The following is an 18,108-nucleotide window of genomic DNA, read 5'->3' as shown; positions in this document are numbered from 1 at the left end:
TCAGTCAGACAATCAGGTTAAACTAACTCCATCAGTAAGAATGATCCTGACTGTGGAGGTCAAACTGTGGCAAGGGACAAAGTAAAGTGACAAAACACCTTTTTTTCTTAAAAGCTCTTGCGTCTGTGGGAGCAATGTTGGCAAGGCAGCAAAAGAGAAGCACGCAATTTCTCCTGTTAGAGGTATCTGAAGAAAATTAAAATCCATCTTGTCTGCAAGAATCAAAGGATTCTGTGCTGTCCCTAGGACTCTGAACATGTTATTACCTAGGGTCAAGCAATTCTCTAATTCCCAGGGTCAAGCTGTTTTAAACTGGCAATGCAAACTATGACATCAGGACAGAAATATAAGCCTGAGATTTTTTGCTAAGTAAGGCAGGTTTTAGGGTGTCTCTGTGGTGCCTGTTACTCCACAGTTAGGTACAGAAATTCAAATCAGGAGTCTCTTGGGCAACAGCTTCCTGCACCCATACATATTCAGGGTGCCTCTTCTGAATGCAGAAGGCTGGAGGGAAATTCTGACAGCTGAGGTGATGCTAAACATCTCCTGTCACTCACTTTCTATTGATGGTATCTCAGGTCTGTCTTTGGCACTGCCAGAATAACTTCAGGACAGAAATGGGTGGCAAAACTCGAAAGGTTGGAACCCAAAGCAGCACCTTCACTCAGTGGAGAGCCAGTGCCAAATTCCACAGCATGCCTGCAAAGCATATTATTAAATGCTTCTGCAATGCATATCAAAGCAAGAGTTCAAAGGAGGCAGCAAAATACCTTACTCCAACGTTATTCACATTGGTTGAGCAAGAAAGGAGTCAAATGCCACCACAAAGTTGTTGCATGAGCTACATCAGGCCCAAGTCACGTTACAGCTTCTGACTTTCCTCTCTGCCTTTATCTCTGCTCCTGAGATTATGTGTTCATGCAGCTGAGCTATGCTGGCTGTTCAGGAGAAAGGTAGTTTCTGCAGAGGATGTTTTACTACCTTTATTTCAATATTTAAACTGGGCTTCTCATTTGCTTGCACTAAAACCCTGCTGTGAGGTCTGCCTGCTCTTTAGCAGCAGAACGGCGTAGGAGTACAACACAGGAATGGGAATTCTGGCAACAACCACAGTATTTTTCACCATGAACAGCACCCTGATGAATAATTAACTTCTGGCTATATAGCTCCATTTTCTTCACAGTACCTCACATCCTTGTTTCTTTTGGAGGCCTTTGGATTCTGTCCTCAAGCAGAAACTACAGCAGAATTACGGATAAAAGTAACATGAACTTGTTTTCAAGAAGTAGTGCCAGCCCTACCACAATCAAGGATCCAGTTAATGTTATTTATTCTGACTATTTTCTGTCTATCAAGAAGAAACAGAAAGGCTCAGGGCTCCTTACTGTGACCTTACTTGGGTCTCAGGGAAATTTATACCCAATGATTGACATATTCTGGAATCACCATCAAGAAAACTTTGAAATCTTTGTCTTTAAAGATAACTCTATATGATCTTAAGAAACCAAAACAAGAAAGTCTACAATGGTATGATTTACAGCCAACGTTTTTGGACTGGGTGGATAAGATGAGAATCCAGAATCCAAGCAATGGTTCATTAATTTATGACTTTGTAGGTCCTCAGAACCTGCACAGCTTTAATGGGAGTCTTAGAGATGCTCATTACTTCTGCTACGGCTGCTGCACTTCTACAAACATTCATTCCCTTATATTTAATTAAGTGTATAGTCAAAGCATTTATGCCAGTGCTTGTATCATCGTGGGTAGTGACAAGGTTTATGACCAAAATTTCAGTCATCTGGACTTGAAAATCTATCAGCAAAAATCCTGCAGAGCCTGCAGAAATCTGCCTTCCAGAGGAGTCAAGATGGAGCAGTGCTCTGCACTTTTATGGAAACCACCTTCTACCAAATGCTCAAGAAAATAATTTTCTTCCTTCCCTATCGAATGATGTGCCTGACAAGCACCTCTGCCTTGTGACATCCTTTTGCTGCATCTCTAACATAAACACAAGCTTCACTCCTGATTAACCCCATCTGCTCCAAAGCGGAGCAGAAACCCTCCCCCCCTCAACCCCGAGCAGAGAAATCACTGTAGGGGGAGGTGTTTACTCATTACAGTTCAGAATATGATTTCTCTGGTTAGAAAAAAATGTGATTGAATAAAACTGCAGCCCTCTTTGCTCTGCCCAACAGCAGAAGCACCCACGCACCCACTCTGTTTAAAAGAGTGAGCAGTGCAAAACTTAAGGTCTATTTCTTCACAGGGTTTATGGTATAGGAAAGTACTTACTTTTGTGCAACAAAAGCAGGATCAAAGAACTCAGACGTAATCCTGTTTGCATACAGGGAACAACTAGTCATTGAGCACAGCCCTGAAAAGCATAAGACAAACCATTCAGTGGAGCCAGCAGAAGATCTTTGGGCCTGACCCTGAAGCCAGCAAAGTCACGGAGGATCGCGTGCGGACTTCTGCGGAAAAGAAGCAGCTCTGGTATGACTTCAAATACTGCAGACTTAGAGAAATAAGGTATATTTACCAGAGAGTATGAAAATCAGTCCAGCTAAACAAGCTATTTTTGCTTTAGTCTGATCGGAGCCTCCGACTTTTGTACATTTCATCCCAACCAGTCCAAAAACGGCACCAAAGAAGCCCAGGCAGACGGCAGAGATCATCAGTCCTCTACAGGCTTGGATGTAACCTGCAGGGAGAAAGAGGAAGGCCAACATGAGACCTGAGACCACAACAGGTTTTGCTGTAACTCCTCTCCCTCTGAACTACATGAAGCATTCAGGATTGCAAACCAAACTGGACCTTGGCTGGAGCAATGTCCCTGTAGCATTGAGTGCATTCTTCTAGGTGATGTATGCCCTCCACAGGGCATCACCACCTCAGCCCAGCTCATAAGAAACATGCTGTGGCATTTAGGACTGCAAAAAAAAAATAATTCTGTGGCACTGGGTGCAGCGTCTGCAAGAGGCTGGATCAGTGGGGTTTTGAAAAGCAACTCCAAATGGTCTGCACAGTGGTTGTCACAGATTGCAGAGCAAGCCTTAGGTGTCAGTCTTGCTGTGCATGGCAGCAGGATGGCAGTGCTGACCCTGGCTGGGGTCCTGGGCCTGCCTGGACATGCCACCAATTTGATTTGGATCAAGGAAGTCAAACACATACTCAGCTTCATGGAAAGCAGTAGCCCCTTGAGATAAAACAAGTCATAATTCAACCTGGGCAAATGGCTTGCAGCTCACATTAGCCACATCCAATTTTGCCCTCCTGGCTAAGGCTGCTCTGAGCAGGAGCTGCCAGGGGCAGGGCTCTTCATCAGGACAACAGGTTGCTTGGCCTCTTCCCCTTCTGAGAATGAATATCTTGTATTTGAAGGACTGATAATCTCATATCACTGTTTACAGGGTGGAACACTGCAATCTTACACAGCTGAATAACCATCACAAGATGTTTTTCTTCATAACCTGTTGTTAGCTCTCATTTTAAATTAAAATGTACTTCCACTATTAGGGCATTCATTCTGTTCACTTTGATCTCTAGTGGCTGGAAACGTTGAGAGCTAAACCACATTTTCACTGCCTATTACACCCAATTTTACATAATAACAAATAACAAAAAAAATATTCCTCCTGGAAAAAGTCTTTAATATACAGGAAATTAATAAAATAAAACAGGAACTAGAGGACATGTAATGAAAAGAGAAGGCAGCAGATTCAAAACAAGTGAACTTATCCATAAAACAAAGTTATGGCACTCCTTTCCACAGGATATGTGGACGCTAAGGGTTTACAAAGATTCATAAAGAGACAGGATCCAATCATTAAAGTGAAACCTGAGCCTGGCTGGCAGGTCCTTGGGCTGCAGAAGGCTACAACTAATGCTTGGCTACCTGCTCTCCATGCTGCCACCTTCTTCAGCCACTTGTTTAGGTCCAGATGACCTCTCTGAGCTTGAACAATATTTAAAAAACCACCACCGATTCACAGCGCCGTGCAAGAGGCATCTCACAAGCAGAAATCTGTAGCATGTGACACCCCCTTTTATCAGTCCTACCCAACTTGGGTGCTGCATGTCTGCCAACATAACATACAGCCATGGATCTACACCTCCTGGCATGCATACAGACTTCTTTCATCTGGAAGGGGCTTCCTTAGCCCGTCTCCTAAAAGAATAAAATAAGCAACAGAACAACTCGGGTCGTACGACTTCCCTGTTGGAATGTGGGAGCAAGGGTAATTTGTGCCTGTTGAGGTGACTATGGTTCCAATTAGGTTTGTTAAGCCTGAACTATAAGGCAGGCTCCTCTGGCAGCTGGATGAGGTGGAGACAGCTCTCTCTTCTCCACCCATGATAACAAAGTAGAGAGCTGAAGGCAGCTCACTGGGAACAGCCAGACTGCGGTGACCTAAAATCAGTCGAGACAACAACCTTTCTCCTCTTTTCCTCTCCTTTCTCGTAGAGCTGGGCAAAGTAAAATTTCTTCAACAAATGTCCTTTCAAACAGCGTGTTTTGAGCTCAAGTGATAGGTCCAGCCTCTGTTTTTGAGCCAAATCCCCTGTTTTTTCTCCTTTTTCTTCACTCAGGCAAAGCCTGAGGGATGTCAGTAGGAAGAGGCCTTAGGAAGATTTCAAAAGCTGGTTCTGAGTTTATAAACCCCATGCCTGAAGAAAAAAGGTCTCTCTTTGTTATTTTTTGCTACAGGCATGGAAAAGTTGAGTTTTACTACTTTTGGTCGTGTGTAATGTATTACCTTGTATTACCTGCACACAGGTAAAAGGGGAGATGAAGGCTATTATTTCTGACAGGTCCAATTTATCGACACTGTTAGTCGCTAATTGACACATTAAAGTGCTGAACCATGAACATATTCACCCAGAGGTCCTCTAAAGTTTTATTTATGTCTGAAACTCCTAGGAGAAAGAGGAAATATTCACCCCAACCAAAATACCCGGCACACGCTAGAAACCACCCGGCTGAAATTCAGCTCTTCCTGAAGGTCACTGCAGAGTTTTAAAATAGGCAGAGGGTAGAGAGACAGCAAGAAATTATTAACTCACTCACCCAGAAATCATTTTCAATTATAAACAGCATAAGCTGGAGGACTGCTCAGTTTTGCTGAATGAATAACTTTACTCACTAAATATTTCACTAAATTGGGCAGGCTGGACACAGTGGGACTTGTTTCAGTTCACCACAGCAAATCATCCAACTGGCACACATTTTTAAAACAAAATAGATGAAACAAACCCCCGCAATCTACACCAGTAAAGTGGAAGAGCAGAAGACTCCATTAGTCCCACTAGGATGACTGGAGAATCAGGAAGGATAAAAGGGTGACATCAACCTTTTCACCAAATCCAGCCCCCAATTGCTTGGGCTCTAGATTAAAACTATGTATAGCATTTGGCTGTAAAAATAATTAAACTTCTTCTTTGCTTACCCAGACTCATAATGCAGAGAAGCCTAAGAGGGAGCAACCTGTTTCTTCACACTCTTCCATCAAAGACCAAAGAGTGCTATTTCCAAATACTTATTACAGGTATTTGCACCAGGTCCTGTAGGAAGTTTATCATATATAGACTGACCCCCCAAATGAAGCAACAAAAAGCCATATGCTTTAAACAGACAAGCAGACAACCATGCACTGCTCATAAAGTCATGTTTAGCAGCATTCCTAGAGAAACCCATTTCAAGGTGTGTGGTTTTTTTTTCTCTAAAACAAATGTGTTTTGTCTTGCATTCAAATTAATCTTGTTAGATCTTCATCTTTCTTGACTCACTGCTCTCACGCTTGCCTCTCATGCTCACCAGGAGTTAGGAGAAATTTATATAGTCATATCATATAAAAAAAAAAAAAAAAGCAATATGTAATATTCTGGGGACTATTACTTTCACAATAAATGCCTCTGGTGGCATCTTTCAGCCTGTCTCACAGGAAGCTTAGGAGATTGCCTTTATTAAGAGGCAGCACAAATTCCTTCTAAATGTACATAGCCTTTGTATGTTTTCCTAAGCTTTAATACCCTCTTCTACATGTCAATTAAATTTTAGTTCAGCTCTGTTCTCGCAAAAGGTCATTGGATCCACCACTGGGAACACACTAATTGGTACATTCTCTTTTGGACAGGTGGTTTCATCACCACATTTCCACCTATCACCACTAGGGCACAAAAGTAAACCTAGAAGTATTCTAGAGTCCCAGAGACAGCAAGAATGGTTTTGCTTGGACACAGAACATAGGGCTGAGCCCTTAACAAGGGCTGGCCTAACTGATTCCTTATCTTGGAACACATAAAGGGGGGAGGGCATCCCATGCAAATCTCTCCTGTGGCTGTTGATGTGGAGTGATTGCCTGAAAACAACTGGGACAGCCACACTGATGTGCTGCTGTATGGCAGTCTGTGGGTCACAGTCCAAGACCATCCAGTGATGAAAACCAGACCAAGGTAAGGCTGAACCATCACCGAATTACTCCTGACCCTCTCTGTGGCACTGCTTCTGAAGGAGGAAGACCTTCTCCTGCACCCCACAGGAGTGTCCCAGCAACCAGAATGGTGGTACTTGAATTTCTTAGCCCGTAGTTTCGCCTTTGATCTTCCACATGACCTAAGCAGTCACTCTAGACAAGAAATCTGGGAAAACTCAGAGGTTTCTGATTGGACTAACACATGTTTCCACAGAAGAGGAACCGCTCTCCAGATATGTGAGGAAGGAGTGGAGCAGAGCCACCAAAAATACCTCCAGTAATTTCCCAGTCATGCCTTACCATTTAAGGAGAGCAATGTATTATCACTAGAGCCAAAAAATACCAGGTTGGAAGGGATCTCAAAGATCACCTGGTCCAACCTCTCCTGGCAAAAGCATGGTCTAGACAAGATGATCCATCAGAGTCTTAAAAACTCACTACATTTGTAGCAATAGGGTTGTTGTTTCTGTTCACAAAAGCTTCAGGAAAAATAGGGAGTAAGATCTGCCCTGTTTTTGTCTTCCATGTCCTCCACCTGAGGATGGAATGAGAAAGCTCCCATGTTCCCAGATGACAGGGAATGGGATCCAGCTCAGCCACCTAAGTCTGTACAGAGGGCAGGGATATCATACAGACATTCAAATCCTTCTCAACTATGCGTGACGCACTGCAACCCCAAAGTATGCTCCTGGGACAGGGAAGGGTTAGGGTGAAAAGGGGACGTTCACACCCACTGCCAGAAGGTAATGGGTTCCCAGCAGAGCCCGTAACCACCAGGAGGGAAGTCTGGGATAGGCTTGCTACTGAAAGCATCTCTGACAGTGGTGGCTGCTCCTCTGCCCCCTTCCAGCTTGCCTGTCCTCTCCTGTGGAGGTTATGTTACACCCCCTCCAGCCTGCCTTTCATTTGCATTGCACCTAGGGACCAGGATCTGGCCCCACAGCACTTTGAGATATTACTGAGAAACACTGAAGCCAAGAATCCTTCACTGTTGATGAACAGTCTGCCCAGGAGGATAGGTTAAGGCTCTTCCAGATGTGCATTTCAGGTTCACTTCTGTCCCAAATTAGTTGGTGCTCTGAGGGCTGCTTCACTGCGCAGCAGGTGCCTCAGAAACTCGTTTCTTGGGCAAGCAGGATGTGTTACCCAATGCACGAGGCTTCCCACACAGGTTTGGAGGAAGGGGTGGTAAGGGCTTTACTGTCGTGTTTCTATTCCTTTTTGGAATTCTAAACACGCCCAATTCTGCACACTTTGTAACTCTGTTTTTCTTACTCTGAAAACAGATTAACCCAGGACTAAAAGAGCAGCTAAACAATGGATTTGGTGGATCTGAAAGGTTACATACCGGTGATCACTCCCTGCCCGCCTACACACACACACTAAAGCTCCTTGCCCAAGCCTGGGAACCACCTTCTCAGCTTCTACACTATGCTATAGGGTGACTGATGCCAGCAGAGTCCAAACAGCTCTCCCACCCCTTCAGGAGGACCAGCAAACTCCTCTGACACTGTGGAGCTGGGTCAGAAGGCAGCCTGGGAAGCAGTACTTCACCATCCAAGGGAAGCATCCTGCAAAAGTGGTGCTTAAAGGCTACCTGTATTACCTCTTCTTAGTATAATGAGGTCTTTTAGCCTTTTACACATGCTGGTAATGGGTTAAAGGTTTTCTGATATTGGTATTAATTTGCTTTGTAATGATATTAAACCCTGATACAATATTATTAATCTCTGTTAGTTATTTGATTAACAGACTTCCTTTTCATTTTGCTTTTAAACAAACCTTTCACACCAGAATCCACCCTCAGACTCCAGTGCAAAGGGAGTGTCTGACCAGACTGTGAAAAGTACACCTGATTTTTGGCCAAAGCCACTGGGACACTGTATAGCTTATTGATTCACAACTATAAAACCTTGGAAAAGGTGTCATCATTTTCTTCCCTTTCTTTACAGTGACTCCAGAGGCTACAAACCAAGGCCATCCCCACTTTCCCTGTTTCTACCATCCATAATGGGTGTGAATTTACCACCCAAAGGCTTAGGCAAAAGTGACCCAGTTTCCCAGTAGGGCTTCCTCAAAGGGCAAAAATGTTTCCCCTTAACCAGGGAAGAAACGCAGCCCCAGCTCAGTCTCTGGTTTCAGGCACGACAACAAAACCCTCAGCTTTGCTTCAAAATTGCACTGCCCTAAAAACTAAGCCAAACTATGCATCACCTTCTGCATACCTTTGAGTCCCTTGCTGCCCCGAGCTCTCAGGCTGTCATTTATCAATGAAGCAATTACACCTGAGTTAATAACCGCTTAGGAAAAAAAAAAAAAAAAAAAAAAAAAAGAGCAAAGGAACATTAATTAAATGACGTAAAGGCTTGTTCTTCTCCACTGACCGTTGCACGGCTGGCAAAAGCATAAAAAAGAGGAATGTCACGACAGTCGGAAAATAAATCGGCAAGAAAAACGCGCCTGCATTCCTCCTGTGTCAAATCCACACGCACGGAGTCTTTCGGCGGGGGAATAAAAAAAAGCAGGTAGTGACAGGAAGAGAGAAGCCGAAACGGGCACTTAGGCACCAAATATAACCTCAGTCGGTGGGTTTTAAAGGCAAAAAACCAAACCAAACCAACGAGCATTTCCACGCGGGTGCACACGTAGCGCGCTGCCACTGCTAGAGGACGCGAGGGGACTTGCCCACGACCCTATGTGGGACCTACCCCGTCCGGGGTGCCCATGGTCCCCCCGGGTGTCCGGACCGCCTCCCCGCTGCCCCGCCAGCCCTGCCGAGACGCCCTGTCCCTGTTCCTCCCCAAACCCCCCCGCCGCTCCAGGTCCGATCCCGGACGAGCCCCCCGGAGCCCCCAGCTCCCGCGGAGCGGTACAGTGATGGGGATGGGGGGGTCGGTGGGAGCCTGACCGTCCAGCGCCAGCATGGATGGGAAGTCCTTGCAGTTGGAGACCCCCGTGGAGTCGGTCACGCAGGTCTTCCATAGGTTGGCCCAGAAAGTGGCTGTGGTGATGACCGTGCCGTCGATGGTGGACACTTTCCAGTAGTCGGTGGGCAGCGTGGAGGACACCAGCACCCATCCCGATATAGTCAGCAGGAAGGCGATGATCTCCGCCGACGTGCTCGCCATGGGCCCGGCAGCAGGCAGGCAGGAGGCAGCGGGCAGCGGGCAGGAGGCACCGGGCAGGAGGCACCGGGCAGGAGGGAGGCAGCGGGCGGGCGGCGCGGAGCCGCGGCTGCGGCGAGCCGGCAGCGGCGGAGCCCCGGCCAGCGGAGGGGCGGAGCGGAGCAGGGGGGAACGGGGCAGCAGCCGCCCTGAAGCCAGCAGTCCCAATCAGCGGAGGGAGCTCCCGGCACCCCCGGGACCGCCCCCGTCCCGCCCGGCACCTCCCCGGGGTCCCCCTGGCCGCGCCCCGGCGCTGCAAGAGGGAGGAGAAGGGAGGGGAGTGCGGCTGCGGGGTGGACCCCGCATCTGTGTGAGAGGGGTGAGCGGGGTATCCCCCGGAGCAGCGGTGGAAATCGGACCTGAAACAAAACCAAGAGCGAGGAGAGCCGCAGTGAGGCTTTATTCCCTCCGTCCCTTGCAGGTGTGCGCTGCAGGGCATTGAGGGGAAGAGAGAGAGGCTGGCAGCGACTTGGCAGATGCTTCCTTAGCGTTTCCTCAGTGTTGCATCTCCCGCATGCAAACAGCCCCCTGCCACCCCAAAAAGCCTTGCCAGGGAGGGTAGTTTTGAGCAATGCGTGTAGAATACAGGTGTGCCGGCCCTATCGAGTGCTCCGTATTCCTACAAGGAGATAAGCTGTTCGAAATACGCAGCAAAATGGGTTGTCTTTTTTTTTTCCATCCTCAGAATTTCAGCTGGCCTCCTGGTATTATCTGGCCACAAACGATGCAGCTTTTAGTAGCTGGTTTTGCAACGTGAGGCGATGAACTTGGGATTTGCTACCTCGGTCTTAATGCACTGGCATTTGAGCCCGCAGCTCACAGGAGTAACGTTATCCACCGCGGCTTCTCCTCTTGTTTGAAGCTGTTTACTTTCCACATCAGTAGTATATTTGCCATTGATGTGGAAAGTACACTGCCGGTCTTTACTTTCCTCCTATTTATTTCCAAAACTATTGTTACGTTTTCTAAACCCTTTTGCCAGGTGGGCAATCACTTGAGGAGGATAAGAAGCCACATTTACAGCATTATTCTTATGATGAATGCTCTTTGGTTTTGCCGTGTGGACACAAACCCGGATGCAATAACCTTACAGATATTTAAAAAAAAAAAAAAAAAAAAAAAAAAAAAGGAAAAAAGGAAAGAAAGAAAACCAGTTAGGTGTTCCCCTGGATGTGTGTCAGAGCTCAATGGGAACAGGGGTTGCATGTTGATCTGTTAATGTCCCAGCAGGCTAAAATGGGATCCGTGGCCACATTTACTGATGTGGTGGCTCTCTGCCTGCTCTCTGCCTCCCTGGTACCCTCCAACTTGCAAAGGACACCCAGAGGCACTGGCAGGGAAGGGAGAGGGGGGGAAGCAGGCAGAAGGCTTGTTTGCACAGCAGCATTGGGTTTGGAGTATGCTGCAGCTCCCTGTTCAACCTCTGCCAAGATGTCCTCTCCTCGGGAGGGGTAAGAGAGAAAGGGTGAACCACACACTGCTATGGTGCCAGGCTGTAGCCAGAGCTCACTTTGGGACACAGAGAAGTGCTTCTGAGACAAATAATCCAGGCAGAACCATAGATCCAAGTCTCATCTACATCAAATTATGAAGCAAAGGGAAGAAAAAGTTTTTTTTAAATATCTTCCCCCATCACAATGTTTTGAGGTCTTACAGACTGGATCTCTGTTGGTGGTGGAGAGCTAGGTCAATCCAAGCAGCTATCTAGCTGGGATCTAATCCAATCTGAGGTAGGAGACTTGAGTCCAAGCCTGAGTCATCCTGTTTTCATGATGAGGAGAGCTCACCTATTCTTTTGTTGATAAAGCAGCTTTGGTTCACTTAAAGCTTGTTGAATCCAGGGACTGGTGTCTGGGCAAATTTTGTCCAAGTCTCATCAGAAGTTTTCAGTGTACTGCCACACTAGAACTGGGAGGCTGGAATGAGTCTTTAAGCATAGCAGCACAGCCTGGGGAATTTTTGGTCTGAGTCTGAGCCCCAGGGATGAAGAAGAGGAGAAAGAGGAGCTTCCTTACAAGCATAGTCATCTCATCCCAAAAGGGCTGTGGAAGGGGCAGTCTGGGTGGGTGACCCTGCTGAAGGTGGGTAACCTTGCTGAACCTGCTGTGGGCTCTGTCTGGGATCTCCAACAACTAATTCTGCTGTCCCAGACCACTCTGCTTTCAGCAGATCTGGACCTTGGCTCTGCTGTGAAGCGTGGGCCCATGTCTCTGGCAGGCACATACATACTGCTAGGGACTTCACAGGGAGCCCATACAGATGACTTAGGACAGATGAAGTTAATTTCACCTCAAACCCACTCTGCATGTGAGCGAGGACCCTTCAAGTAAGGCTAATTTGTATGTCCATTCCTTTTTTAACCCTGTTTTATCCAGAATGATGTCAAGTGGCCTCAGAGTACATGGGAACCAGGCTCCACTTCAGCTGCAGGGAAAGGCTTCTCTTTTCTGTTCCTGACACTGCTGCTTCTGAGGATGTTTATGTTTCTAGTCCAGTTGTTACTGTCCTTCTCATCTAGCATCAAAGCAAGATGTTCAGCTTTTGATCTCACCTATGGTGGTGTGAGCCCAAAATGACACTGTGCACGGCTGAGTATTTACTCCATGTTGAAGAGAAAGGGAAGTTGCAAGAGATATCCTTCCCCTGTGGTATTTCCTTTGTGTTGTCTGGGATCTGCAGGGATTAGATGTTGGAAAGCATTTACCTGTGAGGCTGTGTTTCTCCCTTTATCACATTTCCAGCTTCTCTCTCTTGTGCAACTGGAAGTCCCTGTGTCGTGAGCTTTTGCATTAACACAGTTTTCTGGGGTGGGTCATTTGAATGTGTGGCTTTATGCCCTCAGCCTGGGAAAGAAAGTGTCTTTTGTATAAAACCAACTTTTGTGCTTCATTTTTTGTGGCAAGTCTCTTTGGTCTTTGGGCAAAAAACTGGCATTTTAAGGGGGAGTTATTATTAAATGTTTAGAACAGATGATTCATTTGGAAAGGACCTATAATGATCAAGTAGTCCCACTATCTGACCAATTCAGGGCTGACCAAAAGTTAAGTTATTAAGGGCATGGTCCAAATGCCTCTTAAACACTGACATGCTTGGGTCATCAGTCACCTCTCTAGGAAGGTGAATGAACTGGAAGCCTGCTCAGTGTTTGACCACCCCTCAGTAAAGAAATGCTTCCTAACATCCAGTCAAAACCTTCCCTGACACAACTGTGAACCATTCCCACATGTCCCAGGGATCCTAGGGGAAGAGCTCAGCACCTCCCTCTCCACTTCCCTTCCTCAGGAAGATGTAGCGAGCAAGGAGGTCACCCCTCAGCTTCCTATCCAGACTAGACAAACACAGCCCTCAGCTGCTCCTCATAAGACATTCCTTCCAACCTTTCACCAGCTTTGTTGCCCTCCACTGGATGTATTCAAGGACCTTCAAATCCTTCCAAAATCACGGTGCCCAGAACTGCACACAGTGCTCAAGGTGAGGCAGCACCAATGCTGAATACATCAGGATAATCCCCTCTTTTGACCAGCTGCTCGTGCTGTGTGTGATGCACCCCAGGATGGGGTTTGCCCTCTTGGCTGCCATGCACACAGCTGATTTGTGTTGAGCCTCCTGCTGACCCCTAGATCCTTTTCTGCAGGGCTGCTCTCCAGCCATCGCTCTCCCAGTTTATACTTGTACCCAGGAATCAACTTCATCCCATTAATCATAGCCCAGTACTCCAACCTATCTATGTCCTTCTGCAAGGACTCAAGAAAGTCAAAAGCATCTCTCAGTATCAGCAGCAAACTTGTGAACAGTGAATTAAATTCCTGCAACCACATAATTGATGAATATATTGAACAGGACTGGCTCTAGAACTGAACTCTAAGGAATACCACAGCTGACTGGTCAGCAGCCAGATGTAGCCCCAGTCTCAACAGCCCTTTGAGCTCTGCCCTTCAACCAGTTCTTCACCCAGTGCAACATGAACTCACTCATTCCACAGCTGGACAACTTGTCAAGAAGAATGCTATGAGGAACAGTATCAATAACCTTACTAAAATGCAGACAAAACCACATCTACCACCTTCCCTTCATCTACCAGAGGGGTGACCTTATGGTAGAAGGATATCAAATTAGTTGAACGGGACTTCCCCTTTGTGAAACCATGTTGACCGTGACTGATGATTGCATTGCTCTTTAAATGCCTTCCAATAACACCCAGTATAATCTTCCCCATAATTTTTCCAGGAACTGAAGTTAGATCTAACAGGTCTGTAGCTCCCTGGATCTTCCTTCATCCCTTTTTGTAAACTGGAATAACATTGGCTAGCTTCCAGCCAGCAGGTACCTTCCCAGACTCCCAAGACTTTTAAGCTACATATATTTTACAAATCAGAATGAAATAGTATTCAGTAGTTGTATTTTTATAATGAACACAATTATTTTTTTTAATTACCATGTAAAGGAGAGTCCTTCACAGAATCACAGAAAGTTAGGGGTTGAAAGGGACCTTGGGAGATCATTGAGTCCAACCCCCTGCCAGAGCAGGGTGACCCAGTATAGGTCACACAGGAACACATCCAGGTGGGGTTTGAATGTCTCCAGAGAGGGAAACTCCACAGCCTCACCAGGCAGCCTGTGCCAGTGCTCTGTCACCCTCATAGTGAAAAATCTTCTCCTTGTGTTTATATGGAACCTCCTATGCTCAAGGTTATATCTGTTACCTCTTGTGCTATCACTGGGCATAACTGAGAAGAACTTGGCACCATCCACGTGGCTCTCTCCCTTTACGTATTTATAAATATTTATTCGCCTCATTCTCCTCCAAGCTGAAGAGCCCCAGCTCCCTCAGCCTTTCCTCATAAGGGAGATGTTCCACTCCCTTCATCATCTTTGTGGCTCTGTGCTGGGCTCTCTCAAGCAGTTCCCTGTCCTTCTGGAACCGAGGGGCCCAGAACTGGACACAATATTCCAGATGTGGCCTCACCAGAGTGGAGTAGAGGGGGAGGAGAACCTCTCTTGACCTACCAACCACCCCCCTTCTAATGCACCTCAGGATGCCATTGGCCTCCTTGGCCACAAGGGCACATTGCTGGCTCATGGTCATCCCTCTGTCCACCAGCACCCCCAGGTCCCTTTCCACCTCACTACTCTCCAAGAACAGTGAACCCATTCAGAAATGGGTTTTGCTCTTAAGTCTGAAGTGCAGGATATTATTTTAGCTCTTGCAGGATCAAAATCACAAGCAATCATCATTGCCTCATAAGTTAAACACCGGATGACAACAGGATTTGTTCTGCAGCCAGGATAAGCAGGATAGGGTCGTCATGCCTTTGTCCGGAGTAATTTTTCTTGTAATTTTACTATGCACAGGTTGGGCAACTTGTGACTCTTTCCTGGCTCTCCCATGTTATGATTTCCAGGGTGCCTAGAGCACTTGTGCAAAAGCAAAAAACCCCCAACTTTATTTTTCTAAGGCCAAAGGACAACTTCCTTGTTTGCTAGGGTTTCCCTGAGAATTTGAATAGTGAAAAAGTAAGGCAGAGGCACAGGGGATACAGACAGGCTTGTAAGAGTGTCATCATCTGGGCAAGGTCAGGTCTGCTGCCAGTGACAGATCTGAGGAATACACCTCAAGCTGGCCTGTGCATTAGAGGAGGTTGACACAAGTGTAAAACCAAGAGGCTTGCACGCTCTTCTGCATTGTGCAGAACAAAACGTGCCGCCTAAAAACTGAGCAACCAGATCCTCTTCTCCAAAGGAGAGTGCACAACAAAAGGAATGTTTCTGTGTTGCCTTAAAAAAAAAAAAAAAAAAATCCATCAGAGCGGGAACATCAGTTAATAATCACCAGCCCTTGGTGGGGTCGCCACCTTTGTTTTTCTTAAGCTATCAGAAATTAAATTCAATTAAATTACAGCACGTCTTTTGTCAACTGCCAGGACAGGAATGGTTTTAAGATATGCAGGTCATATATTATGTAACAAAAAAGTAAAAAATTAATAGGAAGTGACAACCCAGAGCATTTTAAAAGAGTGAAAAATTGCATTCCACAAGCCAATAAGCTTTCCCCATTCCCATCCTGTGCAGCACTTTTGGACATTACAGACTTTGTTTCTTGACACCAAGATTAATGCATTATTTCTTTTCTTTTTTCTCTCTTTTTTTTTCTTTTTTTTTTCAGCTCAGTCTAATTTTGTTTTTAAAAAAAGCCTTTGTTGTTCCCTCAAAGTTTGTAATACAATGCTTTTAAAAATAGATATAACCTGTTAAACAAACTGAGCAGGAAATGTGAAGAAGGGCATCTCCTACTTTACTGGAGGTGCATTCCAGCTGGCCAACAGCACAGGTGCAGCTCTTGTGTTCTGAGGTTGCCTCCACATCAAGTTAAGTTTTGCTGAGTCCAGGGTAGGTCACAGTGGAAAGGAGAGAAACTTGGGGACTGGTTTTTAGAACATGCAGCCCTTTGTAATGGGATTTAGAAAGTGTTTGCAAAATAAAAGAATATTGTACCTAATGGAATTTAAAAGGACTTAACAGAGGTGGGAGGCAGATCAACAAATGCCTTTCCAAAGCCACCAGAGATCAGAAGGAATCCTTGCAGTGAACCCTAAAAATTAAAAGGTTGAGTCCAGAGCAGCAGATGAGCTGCAGGCCAAGGCTGAGACCTTGGTGTTCCCAGAGCTGGAATGGTTTCCCCCTGAGCCTCTCCTCTGCCCTCATGGTCCAGAGCTGATCTCTGCTGTTCCCTGAGCACTTGGTAGATCTGGGCATGAGGAGTTTGACATCTTTTACAGGCATCAGGATAGCCCTGAGTCCCCTGACTTTAGCTGATGTTCTGGGAGGAGCACAGCAACAGGGCAAGGGTCCTGAGCTGGAAAATGGGAGATTCCATTAGGCATTAGGAAAAAAATTGTTTATCATGGGGATGGCGAAGCTCTGGAGCTGGATTGCTCTCCATGGAGGTGCTCAAACCCTAACGGGACACAGCCCTAAACAAGCCCATCTGGTAAGATGTGTTTTAGACTAGATGATCTCTGAAGATCCCTTCTAACCTGAATTATTCTATAATCCTATGATTTTCTTACCTCACTGAAGCTAAAAGAGTAGCACTGAAATGCATTTGGGTTATTATAGCTCTAAGTCATGCACTAATAATTACATATTATATGTTACACTCGGAACATGACTGCATGTGGTCCATGCTGCTCTGGTAGTTAGCTCACATGCTGAACTCTTATGTTGACAAATATGTGTATTTCAGTTCATAACAGTGGTACATCTAACCCCTTTCCCAGCTGCTTATATATAAGGAAAAAGCCAAAGGTGGGAGCAGGGGATGGAGGCCTTTAGCTCTGTCAGTGTAACACCCTGCCCTGAGACACTGGAGCTGGGACTGAAAGAGGAGCTTCTGAAAAGAGGGATTAATTTCCTGAGTGGATGCAAGGAGCAAGGAGCATGTACTTCAGCTAAAGCAGGGTGACAAGCAAGGACACTGTGTGAGGTGACTGCTGAGCATGGCAAAGACCCCTCAGGAGGCAGCAGTCAGCCCCAGGAGATCATGGGTGAGGGGTGAGGATTTACACCATGCTCCTTGTGCCTTGCTCTGCTTAGGTGCCACCTACCCCCCAGCACAAATTTGTCCCAGTTTCCAGCCGGGAGGAAAGTGAGGCAGGTGAGGGTCTGCTTTATGCCTTCCCTTCCTTATCTGCAAGGAAGTTTTTTCCCATGCCCTCTCCCAGTTCCTCTCCCCAATTCCCACAGCAGCCCCGTGTTTACCCAGAGAAGGGCTGTGCCATGGAGAGGGTGTTGTGGTTTGCCATCTCCGGCCCGACTGTTTATCAGGCATTGGTTGTCTCAGCTGGTGGCATAGAAAGATTTCATTTAACCGAGGGCATAAAAACCACAACCTGGAGCAAAGCAGCTTCTCTAGCATGACTTAATCTGAGAGCAAATGGAATGGGATCAAAAAAGGTCACAGTGACAAAGTGGAGTTAAAAGCTGACTTAGATCAACATGCTCAAGCAACTCAGAAACAAAGGGAAACAAAGGGAATAAGGAAATAATATGTGACTTTTTTTTTTTTTTTTTTTTTTTTGATCAATACAGAAAAAATAGATAAACTGAGGTTCACATTAATGTGCATTTGCTTCATCAACAATGCTCTTTTGATCCTACTGTTAGGTTTGGTTTGGTTTCCCAAGTGGTGTGTCTATTTGAAACAGAAGTGGTAGGCAGAGGGATTTGACAGAAGTGCATAAAACCCTCCAGTGGAAAGGGGGGCTGCTTGCAGAAGCTCTTAGGTGTAGAGGACAGATTTCAAATAAAATTTTAACTTGATGGTCTTAAGGAACCACAATTAAAGGTAAAAATAATGAGAGCTGAGAAGACAAAAAACCTTAAAAACAATGATTCTAGCAGAAGCATACATATATGGGGGGACGCGGTCAGGTTCCCCCTGCCTTCCCATCCTCCAAGAGCCCTGCCTTGTC

The 18,108-nt window shown here is 46.1% G+C and overlaps 1 protein-coding gene across 3 annotated transcripts in view; it reads right to left on the bottom strand.

The window, feature by feature from the left end:
* The window catches only part of CLDN10 (claudin 10), a 61,739-nt gene that overhangs the window by 4,842 nt on the left and 38,789 nt on the right, over positions 1-18,108 (bottom strand). Inside the window, exons 1-4 of one of the 3 annotated variants that reach the window (XM_071741926.1) lie at positions 9,382-9,771; positions 8,699-8,773; positions 2,540-2,701; positions 2,293-2,374 (exon numbers count right to left, since the gene is read on the bottom strand). In XM_071741926.1, the coding sequence (XP_071598027.1) occupies positions 2,293-2,374; positions 2,540-2,701; positions 8,699-8,773; positions 9,382-9,601 (539 nt within the window). In that variant the 5' untranslated portion in view covers positions 9,602-9,771. Of the gene's footprint in view, positions 1-2,292; positions 2,375-2,539; positions 2,702-8,698; positions 8,774-9,381; positions 9,772-18,108 lie in introns of those variants that run through there. The other 2 variants (XM_071741936.1, XM_071741943.1) reach the window with 2 other exon arrangements.

The sequence above is a fragment of the Heliangelus exortis genome, chromosome 1 (assembly GCF_036169615.1).
Source record: "Heliangelus exortis chromosome 1, bHelExo1.hap1, whole genome shotgun sequence".
NCBI classification, from domain to species: domain Eukaryota; kingdom Metazoa; phylum Chordata; class Aves; order Apodiformes; family Trochilidae; genus Heliangelus; species Heliangelus exortis.
The sequence above is the reverse complement of the archived record's forward strand: the minus strand, read 5'-3'. Positions and strand labels throughout refer to the sequence as shown.